Here is a 24,332-nt window from a genome sequence, read left to right as displayed (position 1 = left end):
GGAATAGTTGTATGTGAGAAGGAAATGGTTTTTTAAACTCCATGAGGGGCTTTGTTGGGCGCCATGTAACATTTGACTCAACTTATATTCAACACTGCCTTCAAATTCAGTGCCACACTGAGTGAAACAAGTTGTTGCTCATCTCGAAATCAGCTGACATTAACGTAATATGATTTTGTAAACCATATAAACTAAAAATGCACCACATGCATTCGCCTGATAATATTTAGCCGAGGAAGACAGCTAGCATATCAGTGCATTAACTCAACTAACCTGGCAACTGTGATATTGTTAGCAAAGTGTATATCTATTTTTCTACAAAGGTCTAGATATGTTTACTTGGGCCAAAGCTCTACTTAGAACTATGCTTTTAGAAATAAGATGAAGATAAACCACACTGGATTGGACTGATTGGTGATTGATTTAATTGGACTGTTTGGTTTGGAAAGGGAAGGTTTTATATCTAAACAAGCAAAACACAGGTAATATTTATTTGGAAAGCACAAGCAACATCCAGCATTTTTATTCACACTGTATTCAGCTCTGATTATGTATTATGTTCAGCACCTATGTACTATAACTGGAATTAGAACATTACAAGATGAAGCTTGTTTTTATTTCAATCAATAAAATTATATTCACAAAAAATGTGTTGTATTTAGCATCAATGCAAGTTTACTGGACGCATAAAAATGCCAATACCATTCATTTTGCTGTTTGTTTTTTTACCATACACTTTTCTTTGCAAAATGCACTTCTCTAATGTCATTATTTTCTTATAATTGAAAGATTATTTTGGCCATTCATAGTCCATCACTGTCTCGTTACACACCATCACACTCTTCTTCAAAGCTCTTGCTCCGTTGATGATGCTTTTCTATCCTCCAGCAAATCTAACGCTCTAGTGATGTTGGTACCAACGCTGCCACCCTCCACCACCACCCCATGTGTCTATTTCTATTTCTATCTCTGTCTCTGTCTGCGACTGTCTCAAGGTTGACTGGGAATTGTTAATAGAAGGACCCACGGCCTCTTTGTTTCGAGGCAATGGCAGAAAACAAAGCACTTTAACTCAAAAACCATCAGGGGCCACATCGATATTGATTTTCCTGGCAAGACACACTTATCTATATATTGGTCTCCATTAGGGCTAACAGATAGGTTAGGGCACCACTCTAAACAGCAGCAGATCAGCCTTCAAGTAAAGATGAAATTGGGCCCAGTGTCAATTTATCTTGTATTACTCCTCAATTGGGGCAACAGGGGGCAATAGAGTCACTGACACTGTAAGTAACAGGGGCCTCAAGGGTCCTCAGTTTTGTCTCATTTTTGGAGATGGCATTGTTTTAAATGTTATTATAAATATACACTCAGTTGCCAGTTTATTATATACATCTAGCTAAAACTAAGGCAGTCGAATACAACAGTCCTGGAAAATTATTAATTATTACAGTTAAAGTTATTATGCATTATATTGATGTAAATGAGGTGGACAAAAACTGTATTATGCAATGTTGAATAAACACCTCTCAAAAACAATTTCAACAAAAATGAACAATACAACCTTAACAAAGGTAGGATTGATAGCAGGACTGTTGTATTAGACTGCATTAGTTTTAGCTAGGTGTACCTAATAAACTGGCAACTGAGTGAATGTTGTTACCGATGTTATCATAGTGTTCAAAACATTAAGCTAGCAGCTTCTCATTATTAGCCGCGGCATCCAAGTTTCAGGCCAACATGAAACTTGGATGTTGTGAGTTTGTGAAACGTTACTGAATGTGGCTGCTGTCTATAGACAACCAAAGATTGCTTATGAAGTAAAGAAGCATCACTCTGTAACAGCACTGTTTGTAGTCTCAACAGCTCCAACAGAGTGATAGCTCAGTCAGTTTCAAGAGTTGCCTTCTCCAAGTTACCCGTGATTTTGATGCATCAGATACATGTTTAATCAACATATAGCATTATAGAAATTTAGCTAAGTCTCAGATCGGGGTCCAGAAAACTTGACTGAGACAATGCTTACTTGCTAGTGTAACAGATGTTACACGTTAACATTTTCTATGCACCAAATTAAGCATCAATTAATAGCACAATTATGAGTTTCCCATCAAAGCCAGCAGACAAATCAGTTTAATTCTGTTGAAATGGACCTGTTTGGGAACAAATCTTTCTCAGCACTCACTAATTACAAGCTGTCAACCTCTGATAACACAACCATCATGATGTGGCCATATCATCTGAAAGCTCTCAAAAAGATAAAGAAAGAGGCCAGCTGTAGTAGAGGATGTAGAGCACCATCCTCACAAAATGTTCTTGTCATGTCATTTTCTGTAGATGAAGTTTCAGTTTTGGCTTCATATGTTAAAAACTTTCAAAATCAAATAAAAGGGGGTCGAATGTGTCAATGGATTATCACGTAGACACAGTAAGGAAAGGCAAAACAAAACATGAATTGGAAGTTATTAAATTAAAGTTCATTTAAAGAAAAAATATGTTGAAATGATGGGAATGGGAGAAGAAATGGGACACCATACAGTACAAAACATACACAAGTAGCTTAAGTATTTTTCATTCTTTCTCTATTAGCTAAATTTTGTATTTTTCTGCCAGATGGGGCTAGCTTTGCTTTATCGCTTACATCTCCATCCCAGCCCGGAGGACAGCTGATGAGGGCTAAAGAGGGAATTAGCTACCCACTCAAAGGCTTTGCTCTGATCCTTCAGGTCAGTATTTGGTCCCTCCAGCTCTTGAGCAGGACAGAGTAACACTAGTTTAGGAGGATTTGGGCAGATTTAAAATCAAAAGCAGAGGAGGGTCTAATGCATGCATTGGACATAGACACATGAGACAGAATCTATGGGTGCACCACGGAGGAGGGAAAGTCCCAAACAAGGGGGCTCTCTTAGTAGTTTTGTCTCCTGAGGGGCAGTTGGAGGGAACAATTTGAGATTTAAAGCCTGAAATATTCTTTCCCTTAAGTAGCAGCCAATCCCAAATTAAAACTTCCCAATCAATTAATGTTTCCCTTACTGCAAAATAAAAGCATATAAAGATTCGGTTTGGTCGAACAGAAGATGTATTAGTGCATTTGTGTGTCATAACTTTCAAACTGTATATCACATATTAATTTAGAAAATATACATCTGTTATATGGAGTCAAATCTTTTTTGTCCTCAAACTGCTTATTGTACTCTTATTCATTATGTTTAAAGTTGACCATTCTCATGCAAACAAGTATTCACTGTTTCCACCCATGCTAAAGATCTCAGTCTGCATGTTGAATGGGTTAGTGATGCTTTCAGGCCTGGTCTTGTTTACATTGCTCGGTTAAAATAGTAAATATTTTGCTTTTTTTAAATAAATAAATCAATGACAACGACAGAATAAAAGGTCTGATTTTTGCTCTATGATCCTGGAGAGAATGCCATCACACTATAAGAGTAGCAGACCTCATTAACAAAACAATATTAAAGTATATATGAAGTTGCCCTTGCAGTTTACATGTTCAATCTTACAGACATTCTTACAGCCAGGACACTCAAAGGGAAGTCAGACGTGAAGGTTTGGCATGGAGGACCATCATCAGAATGATTGCAACTGGATTTCAGCAGGAACGCTCAGATAAAATGAAAACTGGGAGAACATATATGCCCATTTTGTTTTGTTTTGTTTTGTAGTTCAAGAAAAAAAGATATCCTAATTTTTATGTTTGAGGCTGGACTGTCACGCTCCAGCAGATGGCGATAATGTATAGGGAAAACCACTTTATAGAAGTTAGACCTTGGTGATAGGTATATTATCAGTATTAGTAGTAGTAGAAGCAGCAATCTAGTTAGTAACTCATAGGTGAAAACCCTTCTTATGAGACAAATTATTCATATAATAAAATCCTCATGTCAAAGACAAACGTCTGCAGAGACCTAAGTGCAAACAGGTCACGTCTGACAGGAGTGAACTTGTGGCATGCAGACTAATAAAACAGTGGTGCCTGTGTTAGATCAATCACTTCACACTTGGATTTACTTAATGGGGAACGCACAGTAAGGTAATGCACCTATTGGCAGGGCTGCACATGTATGTCAGCACAATAAACTAGCACAGCTGTCTATATTGGATGGGATTACCTGGGCTTTCACCCTTTAGTGGCAGAGATCAGATCTCATTATTGCTGTCTACAAAAGAGTGAAAAACAAATTAGATGTAAATCAAATTAAATTCAGAACACTGTCACAAAAAGTCAGCCTGAGAGTCTAAATCTAGTCTTATTTGCTTATTCAAATACAGCGTTTCTCAGCGACATAATGCGTAACAAAACAAAGTGATACAATACTGCATGTATTTGCAGCCTCTTGTGCAAACATAAGTGTGCAGGATGGGAATTTCTGACACAACCCACTCATTGTCCCTTCATATAAATTATATTGTGGCTTCAATAGTCAATAGTCTAGCAATTTTTTTTTACATACAACATACTAACATCATGTCACAGTTCCCTCTGGCTCACAGTAACATGCGTCACCATTACACACGGTGTGTACTTAGTCGACTGAGACTGAACAGACCATCCAGCTACTGCATCCAGTAAACCCTGAATGGCAACATTCACTGTAACGAAATGTGACACGCGAGACAGCTAATCTATAAACATCATGTTCAGCAGGGTCAAAATAGACAACGCCGTTCATTCTGCTTGCCAATAATTTGCCGTTTTTTTAAAAAATGTGCAACAAACAACATCACCCTTAACATAAATAAACGATGGCACCCAGAAAAACAGTTTGATTAGATTCAAACTGTCAATAATTTAAAACATATAGAAATACTATAGAAAATACTTATGTATTTTTAATATATCTTTCCATCTCCACATTAAGAGAAATTCAGTGGGATAAAAAAAATCATTTGTTTGCATTTAGGAACGCTACATAGTCGTTGTTTAGTTCTTATATTTGTGGCTAATAGTATGTGACACAACTAACAAATCCTTGAAATATGATCAGCAGTAAATGCTTTAATGTAAATGACAGCAATTTATATAAAAAGGAGAAAGGTTTCTGATAAAACACATCTGTGGATGCAAATCTCTGCTGGGTTCTTCTGATCCGGTGGACATACTTCAAGACTCAGCTAATTTTTTCCTAATCACAATAAACAGTTATTCTGCAGGACTGTTTATAAAACACACTATATTAAACTACGTACTACAGCTGTGACATGTGTCTACTAGAGTTGATGGGAGTTGCTTATGTCCCTGCAGCAAACACCTGTAGAAACCTGACTTAAAAGACATTTGACATATTTTGAGCTGTCACAGCAGGAAAAGCACAGGTGTAACTGACAGCATCACAATAGCTGCATTCCCTTCATTCTCTGACTTTGAGAAAGCTGGCTCACTGCCTCAACACTTGAAAGGAACACAGCAATCATAAACCAATATGTAACTGACTGCTACGAAATGGCTAGAAAAAGGACAAACATTAATATTTTCTCCTAAGTTTGGTCTGCTGTGGCAGCAGAAGTCACTGAGGAAGTTCTGTCGCCTGTAATAAACGCCTGTGCAGACCTTTCAAATGTAAAGAAGATAATTAACATCAGTTGCATCAAAACAACCTAATTAGCAAGCTTTAGCAAAATATGACTGAATTAGTCTCTCCTAACTTTATACTATAACCTTAGATAGTTCCATTTATTGCAGCCAGTGTGACTCAAGCTTTCAATGCATCGTCTTAGCCTTTTAAGCTTTCTATGTAGGGTTATTAACAAATGTCCCCCTCACACATGTATCCTATTATATTATAAATAAGCATTATAAATATTGCATGGTTACAATATAGTTTATATGTATGTAATATGAAGTATACTGCAGCAGCGACAGTGGACCATTTTCAGGGCACACATTAGCATTAATTCGTCTTAGCAGGAAAAACAGGTCTCCAGTCACACGTGGGACTGAGGCTGGGGTTAGCTGACTGAACGTGTTCCTGGAAGGTGAAATCAAGTCCGCCTTTTAAAAGTCGTTTGACAACACTTACCGCAGTTTTCGAAGTCTTCAGATTCCTCAAAGACTGCCTCATCCAGTCGAACAAAAAATATCCAGTCTGCAGCGTGATAAGTAAGAGTTTTAACTCATCCGGCTCTTCTTGAACCCAAAAATAAAGGTGGCCGGAAGCGCCTTGTTTAAGACGGTCGCTTCCGGCTACCATTGTTTCCCTTTATTTTTGCTGAAATAAACAATAGTCTGCTGAACAAGAGAACACATTGGGCTGGGCTAAACTCACAATTAATGTATGTTGGTCTGGTAAACTACAAATGTATTGCTGTATGAGTTTTTTAAGTCTGAGGTAAGTGGCTATAGTAGATTCCAGCAAGAATCAAACACTGGAGCCATTTACTTTACTGGCTTTTGCCATTGTCATTCTTATGAGGTCCGTCCCTGCATGTACTAAAGAACAATTCTGCCTTTAGTCTTTTACTGTGTGGTATCATTAACACATTAACAATATGGCACTGACAGTGAAAGTCATGATGAATTTATTTTTCTAAAAGACAAACGAAAGAATACACTACACAGGAATTAACACTTCTGTTAGATGATCAATATACCAAAACAATTAACAGAAGAGAGCGAAGAACCCTTATTTTCACACAAAAACTGTCTTTACTCAAAGTGAAGGATCCAGTTTTTGCCCAAATGTAGTTTGTTTTTAGTCTCAATAATTAAGCTTTATTGCATAATTGCACCTCTAGAGGGAGGCCAGGTACAGCGGATGTGAACACTTTTGAATGCAGGTCCAGCAGAAATTGTGGAATGGTTTATTGGTTGAGCCAATCAGCTTACTCAAGTCATGTATGCTGTTCATCCAGTGTTGACACACAATGACTTCGGTGACTCAGGTAAAACCAGAAAGTGGAATCCTATGAATGCTACAAGAGCTCTTAACAGGTATGCAACTTAACTTGTTTTTAATTGATACATGCTTCATTTAGGAGACATCATTAGGAAACACTCCATAAATGACTCTAGACCTGCTCTCTTTGTAAAGTGTCATGAGATACCTTTTGTTGTGATTTGGCGCTATATATGAATAAAATTGAACTGAATTGAATTAATTACTGCTACATAAGAGCCACTCAATCAAGTTTGACATGCATGCAAGCACACCATCTCCTCATTTAAACAGCTGAACAGACTGGATATTTGGAAGTGATAATCACCCTCTAACTTTTCTTAATATTGCCGCTTTAAAATCTGCCATGTAGCCCCTAAAATTTCAGATTCAGCACCAAAAAAGGATTAAGTGTGTGCAATGTCAAGATGTTTCAGCAGAGACAAAAAAAATAAACACCACAGGCACATGTCACATTTTTGCACTCTTTGTTCATACGTTATGTTTTTCAGCAACAATTGTTTTTGACATTGATACAGTGCAAATGCACAATAGCACAACAGACACCATTAAGGATACATACTATTTTTTAAAGTCAATACAGCAGATTTTAACAATTTGCATGTTTGATTTTTTTTTTATTTTGCTAAATATAAATATGTTTGTCCTCCATTTAAGCCTTCCGTGTTCAACAGACAAGTTTTCTTCACTGGTAGGGACCCTTTAACACAGAGAAGCGTTTGGAAATCAATGGCAAGTCATTTTCCAAGTGTGGTCGGCAACTTGTGCAAGGTCATGACAAGTGGTGAAGCAGGGCACTGTCAGCATCTGTTTCCCATCATGCCCAGGAGCAGTGTGATCATCTGAGTCAGGCAGTCCAATCAGCTTCATTCATACTGTTTTCAACTATGCGGCCATACTGGATGAATTTTAGCCATACTGTAAACCGGTGCTGATGTTAAACATGTCTACTTTGTCTTGATATGCATATTATATTAAGAAAGAGATAACCTAAGACCTGAGAAAATATCGCATTTTGCAATGTAAGACACAGAGGATACAGTGCCGTTCACCCCGTCAGTTCACACCAACCACCAACACCCATCAGCTTCACACACTCACCAGTATCTAAAACTTTTTCTTCTTCAACAGATCAAAACAAAACAACAAACACTGACGACAGACGGACAAAAACATACTCAGATGGCTCAAGTTAACGCTGACTTCATCCATCTTCATATGTACCAATTAATTTATTTTTTTAATATCAAGTAAACATATGCTCGTGGCAGATGTTTTGGGGTTTTTTAATCCGGTGATTTCGTCCTTTTGTTATATTCTAGGTTTTAAAAACTATTCATGGTGAATTCAAAAAAGGGGCTTTTAGACTTCAGGCAGACAACTTGTGATGGCTTCTGATCATGGCGGCGCTGCTTCCTCAGCATCCCTCAACGGAGACGTCACCTCCATTGAGGCATTTTAGATCTGCACATTAATAGTAATGCTCAAAGCACAAACACCAGTCATCCTCTTGACCCTCCCACCCCACCCCACACCACCCCCACTCCACCCCCACACCACCCCCACACCACCAGCGTCAATGCCACCTCTCCATCATCCATCTTTCATTCCCACCACCCTCACCCAACCCTAACAGATTCTCTCAAGTCACTGGTCCCTGCTCTCCATTTCCAACTCCTTTTTTCTTCGTGATCTCCCTTCTTCCCATACTTATGGCAATTGTTTACTCGCTCTTCTTGGTGACAGCCATGGCCGATGATTTGGACTTGCCGATGTAGGCCTCGACAAAGAACTGGACAAAGAGCACAAAGTAGCTGAGGTACATGAGGGAAGACCACACAATGTTCTGCATGTGGGATGGACACTCCTGGCCCTGCTGCATCCACGAGTACACCAGGTAGTTGACCACACAGCCCATCAGCATCTGGGTGATCTGGGTCAGTGTGATGAACATGGCGAACTTGCGCGACACCTTGAAGCCAGCCGCCCGCAAGGCATAGTAAGAGTACATGACAGCGTGGACCAAGTAGTTCATGGTCATGAACCATCCGCCACCAGCCACCATGTCTTTGTAGGAGTACCAGGAGTAGAGCAGCACGGTGATGTGGTGGTACCAGTGGAGGAAGATGAGCTTCTGTTTCCTCAGGACGATGAAGAGAGTGTCACCTGCAGGAAGTTGGGTTGTTCAAGAGATGGGGGAAGTTGGAGTATGGAGAGCATAGGCAGGAGGGAAATAAAGAAATGGGGGGTTGAATGAAGGAACAGGAACAGGAGGAAAGGGTACATCATTACCACTGGTTCATTCAAAATCACTGGCTATGATTCAAGTTGCTCTCAAATATGCAGAAAATATTGGCTGAATGAACTATATAAAACCACAAAGCTGTTGATTCACACAGAGTAGCACTGAAATGTTTGAAACAACTTAACTAGCTGCCCAATAAATAATAAACAGAGACACAAGTGACAGCAAAAGCTGTGTTTACTGCACCCATTTATTACACATTATAATGCTAACATTGACAAGTGTTTAACAATAAACCAATAGTCATCGTAAATGCAGACAGAAAGAAAACAAGCCTTTATTGGGGGGGGGGGCCTGCCTACCTAAGTTTACCCTCAGTATTTTTAAAAATGTATTTATTCTTACCTGCTACAATGTTATACGCAAATAACTGTAATATAAATGATTTAGTATCAGTGATTGCCAGGGTTAATTTAATAATTTTTATCACTAAACTAGGAACTGTCATTACTGTATCAGCATTATGCCTGGTAACTGTGCGATTATGTTTCCCTTTTCAAATTGACGTACAGTAGTGAATACTTGTTTAAAATGGTGGAAAATTACCAAAAAGCCACTCCTTGCTAGAGTGTAAGATCACTATGTGCATGTGGTAAAACAGTCAACAGGAGCAAGCTATTTGTGAGGTTACCCCTCGATACAGCAGCATACAATAGGCCTGTTTGTAATTGTATCTGCCTAATGCGTATGTGCTTTGTCTAACAACAGGTTACACTGCAACGGACAACAGAACAGTTGTAATGAATGGATGACTGAATTATTGTAATTGCAGTTCACTAACATGCCTTTGCCATTTGGCAGTATTAAGTCTTTCTGACAGCAACATCATTAAAGAGCACCAGCTTCGTGCACATCATTATGAAACAATGAAATTAATTGAAAACTAAACCTTATTTGGTTTAGATTAATTGGGCTAGATGGTTTATGGGAAACAATACATTATACTCAGTACATGGACAACAGGAGACATGCCATAAAATGGTCTTACCCAGTTCTGGTGCTTTACTAAGTACAAAGGCGTATGCCCAGAACTTGCTGACAGGTCCGTTGTAAAAGCTCTGGTCACAAACGGACTGTTTAAGCCCTTTCGTCATCAGGATGTACGTCATGTAACTCCCAGTACGGATGGCACCAAATATACTACAAGCACGGAGAGACAAAACAGATTTCGTTACTGTAGTTAATATGTGAAGTCATGCAATGTGTGTCGACATCAGCTGCAGCTACCAACATAAAGCCAAAAATATATGAATTAAAACAAACAAAACATGACATCCCAGCAAAAAGCAGGTCTAAGTTATTCCCCACACTGACCATCTGCTCAAACTAAGAAAACCGCAGGAAAACCTTGAACTATAAAAAAGGACCAGTATGACTGAGTAAAGGAAATTAAAAGTAAATGTGGTCAAATGCAAATGCCACCACAACAGCTGTCTGTCTACTGAACCACTTCCACTTCAATGTTTTGTAAAAAAGTAAAGCTAGAAAAAAATGTTCCTGTAAGTGTTATTGATCACACAAAATAATTTAATTTGGCCACTAACTGGTTAAACTGTTGGCCCTTTACATTAAATATGTTGTATATGTTTGAACATTGATACGTATTTGCTGCCATTGATAATGATAACGTTTTCTCACCTGAATACAGCAAGTGTGAGCGACCATAGCACCAGCGGTTTCCTCAACTCAAACTTCTCCCTCTGTTTCATGACATGGCGGCCACCGAGGATAAAGGCAGCGTAGAGTGCAGAGAAGAGAAAAGACTTCTTCCTGTAAACACAAAGAGCAAGAAGATTACCATTAACAGAAATAGTGCACAGCTAATTTATAAAAAGAATACACGAAAACAATATAAGGTCCCAGAGCAAGTTGACATGTGAGCAACAAACAGCAATTAATCAGTTAGCAATCCATCCTCAAACTAAAGCAGCTATTCCCCACGAACACATTTCTTGGCACACACTTCATGCACATCACAAAACGATGACATCGTACAGCATGTTTTTCGAAGTGGGACTTTTCCTTTATGGACTACAATTAAAAGCATTTTGACAGCAGTTACTAAGGGAGTCCTGAGTGTCACTCGTGTCCTTTAAACCCACATTTTCTAATTTGAAAAGAAATCGAACTGCTCCTCTACTATAATAAGTACCACATACTGTTTACAGAACACAAACAATAGCTGTACTGACTTCACAAGCAATGCCTAAAGTAATGATTTAATGATTTGAGTCCAGCTCCAACTGTCGCTAAATGCTTAGCTTTCAGTTTACAGTTATTGCTTCAATTCAGCTCCAACCCCCACCATCCTGTGACGCCTGTTTGCCTTAATTGACTTGTCAGAGATCACTGCTGTGCCGCATCAAGTGGAGGACTTGTGCTGAAGCACCACCTGGCCCAACCAAATGTAAAGAGAAGCATTTCCCCGCACTCAGCACCATTACAAAGCACAGGTGGTGTGACTTGAAAGACTGGATGCTGAGTAGAACCAATAGAAGATTGGGGCATGCTGCCTAGAACTACAGCAGCTTCATCCAAAACACTGTTTGGTCTATTGGACAGGAAGCAGAGTAATAGTTTGGAGTAGCATTAGCCAGAAAATAATTAGCGAAAATAAACTTATAATGGTATGGTTGCAGGTGCCAATGAGCAAGGCATTAGATCTGCAGTAGAGTTCTCAGCGGCCAGAAGTAGACATGTGACAGAGACATGTGTGTAACTGTATGGAGGAAAAAAGAAGCAACAGCAACACCCTTGAAAATGTTGCTCTGAGAGGACAGTGCACCAGGAATGAGGCATTCTGGGAGCTCTGGGACCAACAGCCCTGGGGATGATGAGTTGCGTAAAACTAGCCCAAGGAGTGATTCAGCGCTGTTGTTTAGAGGTTATACAAAGAGAACAACATGACGTTGAAATTAATCACCAAATTAAAATGTATTACTCAGTGGAAAGGATTGAAATGAGTTATTCTATTCAAAGCCTTAAGTGTGTAAGACTGAACTATACAAAGGACAAGTTCAACATCTGGATAGAACCATCTATTCAAGGTCAGTTGTCTTTGTTATATACTGTACAGTAGCAGACTTGTATACTGGCCAAGGGTCTGTGCGCAACTCACACTACAAACGCAAACATTTCTCACAGAACTGTGACAAATGCAACGTGTAAAATGTAATTCATCCTGTTCTGTTGTGCAACCTCAGCAGAGCACGACAAAACAGCACTTAGTTTTGCTGATCAGGTGTGTCGCTAGGCAAGAAAGAGAAAAAAATGTACATTTTTCTCAGACAGTTAAGAAAAAAACTCGAGAAATGTGGCTGTGTGATATGCAGGGATTGGACAATATATAACCGCCATACAAGAGAGTCAGTCAAGTTAAGCAGAATATCATTTAGCGGTTATGTTTCAACCAATACCAACTAATATATAATGCCTGTCTTTTAAATACAATTCAAATATGACCAACTATATATTCTAAGAAATTACATCACTATCACACAGAGTTTATGGACTTTCTGAAGCTCAAACTATTGTTATCATAACAGTAACCAATCAGGCAAGTCAATGACGATAAGAACACAAGTACAATAACAAAATCAGTTGTTTAAAGTAATGAACTCCATTGTGCGTCAGTATTTCGAGAATGAAGGATGACACCTTTCTGTTCTTGAAGGAAGCCCACAAACTGATTTAGGCCACCTCCACAGAACAAAGGACAAAGCACTCCAGTCAAAGTCAAACGGAGCTGCTTTCAGAGAATGACAACAGGGTTGGACTGCAGAATGACATCACTGTTTCTGAAACCACACGGAGGAGGGGAGACCAGAGAAACACAGAATACACAGTGGCCTACATACTGTAGTGAGGTGGGGAGGACTGCAGAGGAGCAACAATCTCAGCTCCTTTAGCATTCCTCCTTTCAAGCTGAAAGGTCAAAGGTCAGAGGGATATACGGCCTAAACTGTGATTCTGTAGTGTGCAGTATACTTTTCATGATATCCTGCACAGATACGGCCTCCATTTACTTTTTTTTGTCAGATGAAAATGTATCAACAACATTTATTTTATAATAAATTAATCCTTTAAAGTGAGACTATGTAACTTTTGAAAGCAGAAATAACACATTCTTCATCTTACAAATTAAAACTTGAATTAATCAGCAACAAAACACACATGTGCTCACTTCAATACACTCAGCAGTTTTGCTGCTACTGCTTGGTCTGGTACTAGTCATACCAGCGTATGGATGCTAATGTTAGCTAATGTTTGCAAACTTTAGATAGAGTTTGTTACTGTTACTGTAACAATACATTTTAGCATTTACCATTGCCCTGTAATTGTCATTTATGGTAAAAGTTACACTGGCTTGCTGTAAGTAATGTATTAAAAGGATGGTATTTTTAAACCTGGGCCCTATTTTTACAAATTTTGGTGTCTAAATGAGTAATAGTTAGCAAAAGTTTTGGAATTGGTCCAGTAGATTGCCTCAGCGAACGGGCTGCAATGGCCCATTGTAAATGTAAACGTAAATGCGCCCATCAAAAGTACGTCCACTAAAAGTGCTTGTTTTGGCCACTGAAAGGCTCAGATTGTTATTGTAAGTGTCTGACAGCATTATGGAAAGGATCCTTACGGAGATAGAGTCCATCCATTTGTTTAACCAGAAACACTGTTGTCTTCCTGCAACAGCTCACGTCTTGCGAGATTTCAAAGTGAGACTTCTGTTTCTGGTATCTTATTTACATTACAGACCCACTGAACTGAGTGTTGTCAAAACTGACCAAGACGGTTATTCTTATCAGTTTAGAAGATCGAATACCCTCATGTGTTGGTTTCCCATGCCTAATCTTGCACAAAAGGTTTTGCAGACATCTGTGTGAACCATCTAACCATATTTTTGGCACATGGGGTATAAAAACTTGTTTCTATCAAAATATATCTGCAGATTATTTGAGTTACATTGTTTTGATTTGACATTACTGTGCTATTCAATATAACAAGTCTAAACATTTTATGATCCAGCCCAAGCACAAAGGTAAGGAGGAATTTTCCTGCCCTGCTCTGTTTTATCATCATCATGTGCCAGCAGAACAAACCAAAGGGTAAGGCATACATGGCCAACTACATTATGTTTAGAAGATGGATTACACTGCTGTAAGGAAAAAAATAATAAAGGGTAAAGAAACCCAAGGGCACGGTCAAAGCTGACAAGTTGGTGGAGGTGGTGGGGGAGGTGCTGCTGTTGTCTTTGCAAAGGCTCCAAAAAGTGCCAGCTGCAGCCAAGCTATGTCACAGGAATCTATTTGAGACATCAGTGTGAATTCACATCATCCCTTCATGCTCCCCAGTGCCTCTACAGCTCCACTCCTCACCTTCAGTGCTCAGATTAGCCCAAGATATAATACTTTAAACTAAGCTTGGGAGATATCACGGTATATACCGTGCAACAGTCCACCAGTAGAGATGTGGCAATATGTAATGTTTCCACCACGGGAGCGGTCTCTGCTATATATTCGGGGCTGCATTCTTGCGCGATCTCGCGAATCCAGCGGCCTCGCAAGGTAGCGTGATTTAGACAGCAGAACTTGACGTGAGAGCGACAGCTGGTTCGTTTGCCAATAGAGTGACAAGAAAACGTGGAGGAAAAGAGTGAAATTGTAAATACAGAGCATGCAAGTACGGTATGGTTATTTTAAACCATTTCTTAATTGAATTTATAGAACAGTTACTGTATCGTGATATATACCTTTACCGTGATAAAAAAAAATTACATGTACTGTGATAGAAGATTTTGGCCATATCGCCCAACCGTACTTCAAACTAAATCATACTCAATAAAACTAAACTACTTGTTACTTGATGATGTGAGGATTTGCTTCTTTTCTCTTTTTTATAGTATTGTAAACTGAATGAATTTGAGTTTTGGACTGTTGGTCATACATAATAAAAAATGTGATGGTGTTACAAAGAACTCTGGGAAAATGTGATCAAATTATATGGCAATAACAAAATTCAACTGAAATAAAACATGCACTGGAAAAGAAATTGGAACTAGCACTTCTGACCTGACGTATGTCTACACAGGAGAATATATCAGAGGGGTGTGGAGAGGCTTGACTCTGCAGTTTGTGAAAGTGGGCCGAGGCAGCACAATTAAAAAACTACAACGTCAGAGCTCTTTTGGGGAAGATCAGCATGGAGTAGTAACAGAATCAGCAGAGATTTCTGGCTTGCTGCAAGTTTGGAAACCAGCTGCTTTCCTCCAGCTGAGATTTCCTCCAAATAACAGTGAGCAGCAGTGGCTTCATTTAAAAAAAATTATAGGGGTCCCAGACCCACTGCATAAATTACACATGTTCAGATGTTCCTTAACTTGTTAAAACACGTATCGAGATAAATATTAGAGATTAAACATTAGTTTACAAGAAGACCACCAATTTATGAGATCAAGATCAATGTGTACAACCTGGACAATATGCAAGAGCTGCTCAGTTAGGTAAGGCATCTCTGGTATCGCTTTTTCTCATGTGTGATTGTTATCACAGGCTAAGACGCTGGGTTAGACCCTGGGCGTTGGCCCAGTTTGCGCTGTTGCCAAATCATGCTGAATATCTGAGATCTGACAGAGTAAAGAAAATAAATACACAAAGCCGACAAACCAGAACTCAAGAGCTGCTACTTCATATGTTGTGTAGCAGGCTGCAAAGATATCCAGACAACTGACAATGACAAAAGGCTTCATACACAATTGTAAAGTAAACTAGCAAGGTCTTTACATCAGCTTAAAGTACTGTAATACTATAGAGGTGTGTACTGTGTTTTAGGCAGCCCATGTACTTGCATGTAACCAATATAGTACAGTACATATAATAAGGATGTTGATCCTGTAGACCCTCCCCTCCCCCACTGACAGTGTTGTATAAAGCTGCTGGATAACCTCCTGTGGAACTTGGATCTGTATTAGCTGGTCCAGGAGATTTCACCCGTTACGTAATCCTGAGTTTGCAGTCTGAGGATGAGTCTGCAAGCCTGTGCCAGTGAGCTAGAGTCTAACTGTCTCACCTAAGTGTGTGTTTACAGTGTCACATGTGCATATGCAACTGTATGCACACAAAGCCACTCAGTTCTGTCCAGGGTGTGTAACTCAATTCCCTGACACTGTTGCCTGTGAAAGGCAATCAGAGCTACTGTGCCAAAGTGTAGGATGAGCAGCAAGCCGCTAAATAAGACCAAGAGGTGCTGTAAATAAGACCTACCTTTACAGAATAATCTGTCATCCAGGAAGCACCCAGATATAATCCAGTTAGTAACAAACCCACAAGTCCTAGTCACTGCATGCAATTTCTAGAGGGACTTTAAAAAAAGTCAGGCTTGTAAGATACTGTCACTCCTTGGTTTAGTTCATTCTGCATCTGGTGGCCCACATGAGGGCCAGTTTATCAATTCAGGAAACATAAGAGTACTTTTCTTTCCTGATAATTATTTCAGCCTGTTAAGTGCTGAAGAACATCTTGAGTCATGCTTATTTTAAGCACTGGGACAAATGGCTTGTAGGAAGCTTGTATTACATAGCACTCAACAGCATAAGCACAATGTACACATGAACAAGAAGATGACCGCTAACCAATATTAACAATTCAAGTTTCAAAAAAATTTAAATCATGGAAAAATCAAAGTTCTCAAGGAAGATATGTTGGTGTTTGGCCCTTATCTGCCACCTAGTAGATTTATCTTTACATAAATGACAAGGCAGTTTCAAATCATATTCCATTCAGACGGACACAGTGAACTGCTCTTATCTTTGTTTGCATCTAAGCTTTTCCTTGACAGTCTGAAAGTGAAACCAGAGTGCACAGAGACACTCCAGGCAGAACTTCTGAGGAGCCAGCCCACATCTTCTTCTCTGGCCTCACCAGTCGTGAGGAGAGCAGCCTAGAAAACATCAAGCCTGGGGTGGACTCTGGGTTAACGTGGTCAGAAATAATCGGCATCACCATGTGCTGCTCTCGTTAAAATGGCAGCAGCATGCAGAACCAAGACTTTGTACATTTGACTGTATGACCGTCAAGAGGAACCTCTAGAATAACACTAGGAAACAATGATTTATTATCATCATTTAGCAAAACAATAAATGTTGTTTGCTTTAAATTTTTTTGGTTTTGGAGGTGTAACATTTTATTTACAACAGAATAAAAAAAACTCTTTAGTAATTTGTATGTTAAACTACACATTAAATCTAGGGCACAAGAAATAACATAAAACACAGGAGGCAGAAAGAAGCTTATTGTGGTTATAAAACAAATTCTTACTACCCCAGTTTGACACCAGAAAAACAATTTCTTCAATAAACATTTTGAAATGGCTTCTTATTAACTACAACCACCTCTTCTGCACTGTGGCTTTGAATTATGCATCCTTTGTTAGGTGCCTGCCTGTGATGCTGACATCTAGAAATGTATTATTCCATTATCTCTGTTCAATGGAAAGCACTACGGAGAAGATCATCAGCTAAATCCCTCAGATGAAAAACAATTGAAATTGGAACTATTATTTTACCAAATCGATCACAACAAGCTATGCACTGAAATGATACCCTGATGCCAAATTTAAGACGGGTGTATCTGTTGGTCTCATCCATCCAACAGCAGGGCTGTGAGACAATAGGCTGGACTGCTCTTGGACTGAATAAGTAACATGAGACTTGGAGGGAAGAGACTTATCTCCTCAACTCATCAAGTACCACTGGAACCTGACCTTGAAGACTATTCAATGAGCTATGATACTTGATTAGCCACGTTAAGTCCACCATTAGAACAAAGCAAACATTCCTATATCCCTCATAGGGTCTTCAAAACAACTACAGTATTTACAATACGGTGGTATGCAAATGATGGGAATAAACATTAAAATACGCAAAAACAGACCACAACAAAGATCTCATTGTTCATTCTCACTGCAGCACTCTCAGACTCTGCCTCCCTTCTTATCAGTCCCAGGCAAAACCACCAGAGATCCATCAAAAGTGCGGAGACCCGCAGGGATGCTTTCCACCCCAGAGGCGTTTCAAAAAGAGAGAACACAGATTCCCGGCAACCTGCATGGCAATGAGGCATGATGACGTCTGTGAGAGTACGGAGTGAGTCAGCAGGTTAAAGATGTGTGTATAACAGCTCTCTTTTTGTATAGGATGGCCGCACTGCTAAACATGGCCATCTTAATACATAACAGGACGTTTTTTGAACTGCAGCAGATTTTATCCATCACACAGAATCACATCAAAAGGAGAGAGGAAAAAAAAAAAAAACACAAATCCCAAATGCACCTACACAATGCAAATGCTTACTCGGATTGACACACATAATCCTCAATAGCGTATTACACAACAGTCTCATATTAGATCGTTTTCATTTGATTATTTTCAATGACCGTTTTTCCACCACGTCACACAGTGAGCAATCTGTCTGTTAAATGATGTGCTTTGAATTATGTTGTGATTGCTTTTCTACACGTTCACTGGTTGTTAATATCATACTGATGACCCCAGAGCGTCTGATATAGGTAGGAAGATAGGAACTTCATAAAGCAACATGCCTGATGTTGTAACTGTCATGGCTACAGTCCAAATATGCACTGCCATCTCTCCACACGTCTAGAAAATGTAATTTGAAATGAAATGACGTATACACCAAAGTTGACATGTTAGATGTTTAGTTTAATACCCTTTATTTAGAAATAATGGTGAAAGCACACATGTAAAACATAGTATTTCATCAGAAAATCAGAAATCAACCACTTTGGAAGTTCATATCATGCTAATGAAGCACAATACCTACAATTACGTAAGTAAAGGGTATACTTGTGTGTGAGCTAAATGCAATCGGTGGATTTTGGATACAGTTTTTGTAAAAAGTGAACTTTTTAAATAAGAGAAAATTCACATAAGAAAATGTAAAAATAAAGTATGGCTGACTTAGAAAACAGTAAACAAGATTTGTTTAATTCTGCAGACTCCTGTCATATGTAAAGCAAAACCTTTCACTGTCATTCTAAAATTGTAGCCAAACAAGATATTTTAGTCCTATTCTCTGCTCTACTTTAACTGTAGCAGAGCCAGTCTTTTCTTAATCACTCTACCAGTTGAAAGGTATGTGTTGAACAGAGTGCATTAATCACTCAGCTGACATGACACGTTCACTCAGAAATGTGCCTGACTTCACGTTGCATTTCTCAGGTCCCAGGTGCTACGTGATGCTGCTGACACTCCTGAAATAACAAGAAAGCATTGACGACAGCAATATGTGATGTAGGAGAAATGTTTTTGTATGCAGAAACTACTGTGTGGTCTGCACTATCAATTTTTCCAGAGAGTTTATTACAATCGCTGATTACTTTAAGAGTTGGCTGCCCACAGTTTCATGAGCAACGTCAACGTTGTTTGTGCTGTGGAAATTAAAAGGGTATGCACCACAGGCGTGTCTTTCAACTGTACAGCCAATATATTAAGGTGGTGTACGAGCAAGAGCAATATGTTGTCTTGCTCTTACACTGCCTCATGTGTTCATGGTACTTTTATACTGTTCGTTATAGGAGGGAAAGAGGATGGTGTTCATGTTGTCACTAAACAACATCTTCTAGGTCTATGTCCACTCCTTCCTCTTCCTTTTCCTTGTCTTCTTACAACTAGTTGTTGAATTGTCCTTCCTTCACAATGCTGAGCTGTCTGCTGCCAGTCTCAAGGGAATACATCAGATCAGTGTACCAGTCTCCATTCATCCCTGCAAAACAATGAACGTATACACGTTATATATACAGTGTCCATTGATGTCTCACCGTGTGTGTTTTGAAACACATGCATTACTTTAGCTAAGGATATACTCTGTATGGATTTCTTTCAAAAACACAAACATCTTCCTTTGCATGTATCAACCATAAAAGTGCTTAAAAGCGTTGAAACTAAGAACAGTAAATTAATTGAATTCATCAACGTAATAATATGAGATGGCCTGAGACGATCTGCCAAATATGTTTGAAATATATTCACAAGGATAATAAAAAAATTAAAGAAATGCAACAATATCACTGGGACTTTTCTAAGAGTGGCAGTAGTCAGTTTATTGCAGCTAGCTACCGTACTGGCTGATGACCTTTGGTAGTAGTGCTAAAATGGACAATCTACCCAAATCAGCTACTAATTAGCTTGTGTTATTACAAGAGCTGAACAATGCATAGTTTCATCATCGCCAACACTGTGAGATAAGCACGTACAACAGGCACACCTCAAAGAATTGACTGTATTGTAAGGTAAACTGGGTCCAAACAGACGCATTAAGTTAAAACTTGTACTGCTGGACAGAAAGAGGAAACTAGTTGTCACTACAGCTGTCTAGTGCTACTACAGTAGCGATGTAAAAGTTAGATTTCAGACAAAATAAACATTTCTGGTTATATCCAAACTCAAGTAACCCATAAATGTGTCTTACCTTTGAGGTGTGAATAGTTTTCTTGATCGTCATTTATCAACACAGATCCTCCACCTCTGGTGGACAGCTCAGCCTCCATAGTGACAGTTTTACAACCTTACATGGGTTTTTATGTTACAGATAAATCCTGCTGCCAGCAGCATTTTTCATATCTGGTTAGAAAATCAGATTTCAGGGGTTGAGTCCAGGGAAAAAAGGCAAAATGTTCACTTACAATACTGCATGCTGAGCCACTGCTTTTCTTTAGAACTGGGGTGATAAGTGCAACAGTAGTTTACACCTGGCGTACATCTACGCTCATGTGTGTTGTTTACAATGTGATGAGCTGGAGCTAGAACTCAGGATCAATTAGCACTGTCAATAAAATAAATAAATTCATCCTATTCAAATATGTTGCCATTTATTACAAAAGATTGTTTATGGCAGCCTAAATTTGCTGAGAATATTGGTGTATTTTGCTTTTAACATGTTTAGTTTCTTTTTTTTAATTAAAATAACATGTCAGAAACTGAACCACAACTTGTAATTCATGAACAGAATCAGAAACAATTCAATCTTAACATCCAATCCTAGTGCTGAGTGACCCTTTGTCGGCCAAAAACTAATTTTATTGGCATTTGTTCTTGGCTTAGTTGATGTTAATTTCAGACCCTAGTAGAGGTTTGCTGAAGTCTGTGGTTAATATCACTGCATTGTGAAAAGGCATTGCAGTTAGTTTTCAAGTGTCCTAACAGCTTCATTTTTTTCCTATTTTGCTTGACACGCCTTCAAACTAGTTTATTTCTGTTTGGTTTTGCTTTCTCAGCCTCACCCCTAAGTCATAAAAACATGCCATGCTTAGTCAGTTGCTCCGTGTACATAATGAATGTAATAAACAACCTATCAAATCCCATTTTCTGCGGCTCCTTCCTCTATCAGCCATGTGCACTGGCCCAGTCTGACATCCCCCACTACAGGAGCAGCGGAAAGAAGTCAGCACAGATCAGCTGCAACGTGATTGGCTAATACTCTGTCAGCAGACATCAGAAGATGAACGTTATTGGCCGGTTGTCAGTACCAGGGTAAGGACAGCTCCTACACATTGCTCGCATGCTGTCTCTCCCTCTCTCTCTCTCTCTCTCGCTCTCTCTGTCTCTCTCTCAAAAACACTGATTTCATTTCAATGAATAAGAACGATACTGTTCCGAGCTTGTGTTAAAAATAATATGCTAACTTGTCTACAGGCAGTTCAAACAGATGACAGAAGCCAGATGAATGCCTCTTGCTCACCATGTGCTGCTTTTTTTTTTTTTTTTTATAAACCCAGTGCCACTGAATGCTTAATGAAGCCTATGCTATGCTAACTTTACGCATGACTCATTTTGTTTTGCTTAGAACCGTTTCTTGCTCAACCTGGACAATAATGACCCTTCAGTGAAATCACGCATAGCTGGATGGACCTGCACATGACCTACATATGAAATGCATCAATGCATACAAACCATGAAGCAATATTTACTTAATCCCAGTAGCAACAGTGAAATATCAGTCTAGGATAATGATGCAGTTCGCGTAGAGCCTTGCAGACACTTCCCTGGGCAAATAGTGACATATTAGTTTTCATCTTAACTCCTCAGTCGTTCCAATGTGTCATGAAATGCACTGCAGGTTACTCAGTCGGAGCTTCTGTAGTAATTAATCAGTTATTAGTTCATCAGTATTATCTACTTTTTGACAAAAAACATCATCTTTAGAGCTGATTGATGAGGAGATTGACAGAAAATGTATCATTTCAGTCATTATTTAAGCAAAAACACCAAACATTCACTGATTCCAGCGTCTCTGATGTGTGGCGATTTGCTGCCTTTCTATGTTTTATATCATTGTAAATGGAAAATCTTTGGGTTTTGAACTGTTGTTTGGACAAAACAATCTGTTTGGCGACGCCGCCTTGGACTCTGGGAAATTGTCACTTTTCTCCTTTTTCCTGATATTTCAAAGTCTAAATGATTAATCGCAAAAATAGATGAATCACGAATGAAAATAATAGTTAGTTTTCATGCAGAATTAAACATAAATTGTTCATAGTAAAGCTTTGATTTAACTTACAATAACATGCAGCACTGTTACCTTTCCATTCTCCTGTGCAACATATTCTTCTACTGTCATATCTGTAGTTATGTACAGTAGTCTACTTTTACTGTAATAACAGTAAGACCATCTCCTCTGAAGGAGAAAACCATTGCACTGGGGGGGGTGTAGTTTACCAGTCTGGGGCCAGGCTTGGCCCAATATGCTACTGGGCCAGTGACTGTCTAAATGGATGAGGCAGCTGGGGCCACGGATGACCTTTACAATAGTATCGCGGTAACTGATGCCGGGAGAATAAATCACAGTTAAATCAAGGACGAATAAAGATGCAACAGCAGAGTGTCACGCAGTGAAGTGTGGCAGAGCAGCGCATTCGCACGCGGCTGCAGGCCCGCGTGAATGTGTTCATTTTATGAAGCACAAGCAGCAACTTGCGGATGATGACAGAGAGCCTGATATAATAGGATACAGCGCGGTTTAATCCCGGTGAGCGAGGCTGATGCATGTGCGCCGTTACAGCCTCCACTTCACGCTTAGCACGCAACACGCACCGCGCTGAATTTGCAGTGGGAAAACGTTGACTGTAATGTGGGATTAAAACCGGGGCGCTGACATTACATCGCAATGTAGCCTTACCAGTTCTCCTGCATCCATCGGATGGCTTCGTCCTCGTTGAACTGTCTCTCGAATTCGTACTCTTGCAGAGCTAGCACCGACATGCTCGCTGTGTTTCTGTTCAAACCGCTGCTGAAACAAGACGATACTCGGTTTCTATTTAGTCTGTTTCCTCGCAACCTTTAACTCGCATCGCTCGCGCTGCTGTCAGGACCTCGCGGTTGTGCGCGAGCAGCTCGGCAGTCGCGGCACCTTCCTCTTCTACCGGCCGAGCGAGCCTACGCCCTCTTCCTCAGGGGGGTGAACTCCGGGTCCTAACGCCGCCGAGTTTCTGCTTCTTCTCTCTGCGTTTTAAATTCAGTCCAGTTCAAATAGATTCAGCTCACTTCAATTCAAGTTTTAAAAAGTAATTAAAAAGTGAATGATATGTAGAAGTACCAAGAAAAGCTATAAGATTATCTTATATCCTATTAATACGTTCAGTTTAGTTAAATTTAGTGCAATTTGTCTCACCTAATTTAAGGCTGCATGATTGTTTTCTTAATTTATAAATCCATCGTTAAACCTATACAATGTCAGACAGTAGTGGGGAAAAAAACCAATCACCATTTCCCAAAGCCCAATCTGACATGTAAGAACTGCTTGTTTCGTCTGAGCAACAGTCCAGAACCAAAGCCGGATAATATTCACATTTTAGAAGCTGTCACCATTGAATTTTTGACTAATGACTAATCAATCATCAAAATAGTTTCTACTTAATTTTCTCTTCAAGAACTAATTGATTAATCAGTTGTTTTAGCTCTAATTTCATCTGTAAAATTCATTCTATTTCACGTCAGCAGGGGTGAAAGAAGTATTCAGATCTTTTGCTAATGTAAAAGTAGAAGAGTACTCCAGTACTGCGTTCAAAAGTGCGGACATACAGTACATAAATATTATTGATAAAATGTA

At 39.3% G+C, this 24,332-nt stretch overlaps 1 protein-coding gene across 1 annotated transcript; it reads right to left on the bottom strand.

Moving 5' to 3' along the window:
* Positions 1-8,557: 8,557 nt before the first annotated feature.
* Positions 8,558-23,523, bottom strand: elovl6 (ELOVL fatty acid elongase 6). Its single transcript, XM_070913395.1, has 4 exons — positions 23,403-23,523; positions 10,855-10,986; positions 10,205-10,356; positions 8,558-9,077 (listed from the first exon to the last, which is right to left on the bottom strand). The coding sequence occupies exons 1-4, from the start codon at positions 23,483-23,485 to the stop codon at positions 8,635-8,637; spliced, it is 810 nt and encodes a 269-aa protein (XP_070769496.1). The 5' UTR covers positions 23,486-23,523; the 3' UTR covers positions 8,558-8,634.
* Positions 23,524-24,332: the final 809 nt, after the last annotated feature.

Source organism: Enoplosus armatus, chromosome 10 (assembly GCF_043641665.1).
Source record: "Enoplosus armatus isolate fEnoArm2 chromosome 10, fEnoArm2.hap1, whole genome shotgun sequence".
Taxonomy (NCBI): Eukaryota; Metazoa; Chordata; class Actinopteri; order Centrarchiformes; family Enoplosidae; genus Enoplosus; species Enoplosus armatus.
Note: the sequence above shows the minus strand (reverse complement) of the source record. Positions and strands in the feature narration are given on the sequence as shown.

Bases quoted from the DNA above. Each gene is read 5' to 3' on its own strand.
- elovl6 (XM_070913395.1), bottom strand. From the start codon at position 23,485: ATGTCGGTGCTAGCTCTGCAAGAGTACGAATTCGAGAGACAGTTCAAC. The intron at 10,357-10,854 runs GTGAGAAAACGT...CCGTGCTTGTAG, and splicing joins CTCACACTTGCTGTATTCAG to TATATTTGGTGCCATCCGTA. The intron at 9,078-10,204 runs GTAAGACCATTT...AACTTCCTGCAG, and splicing joins TAGTAAAGCACCAGAACTGG to GTGACACTCTCTTCATCGTC.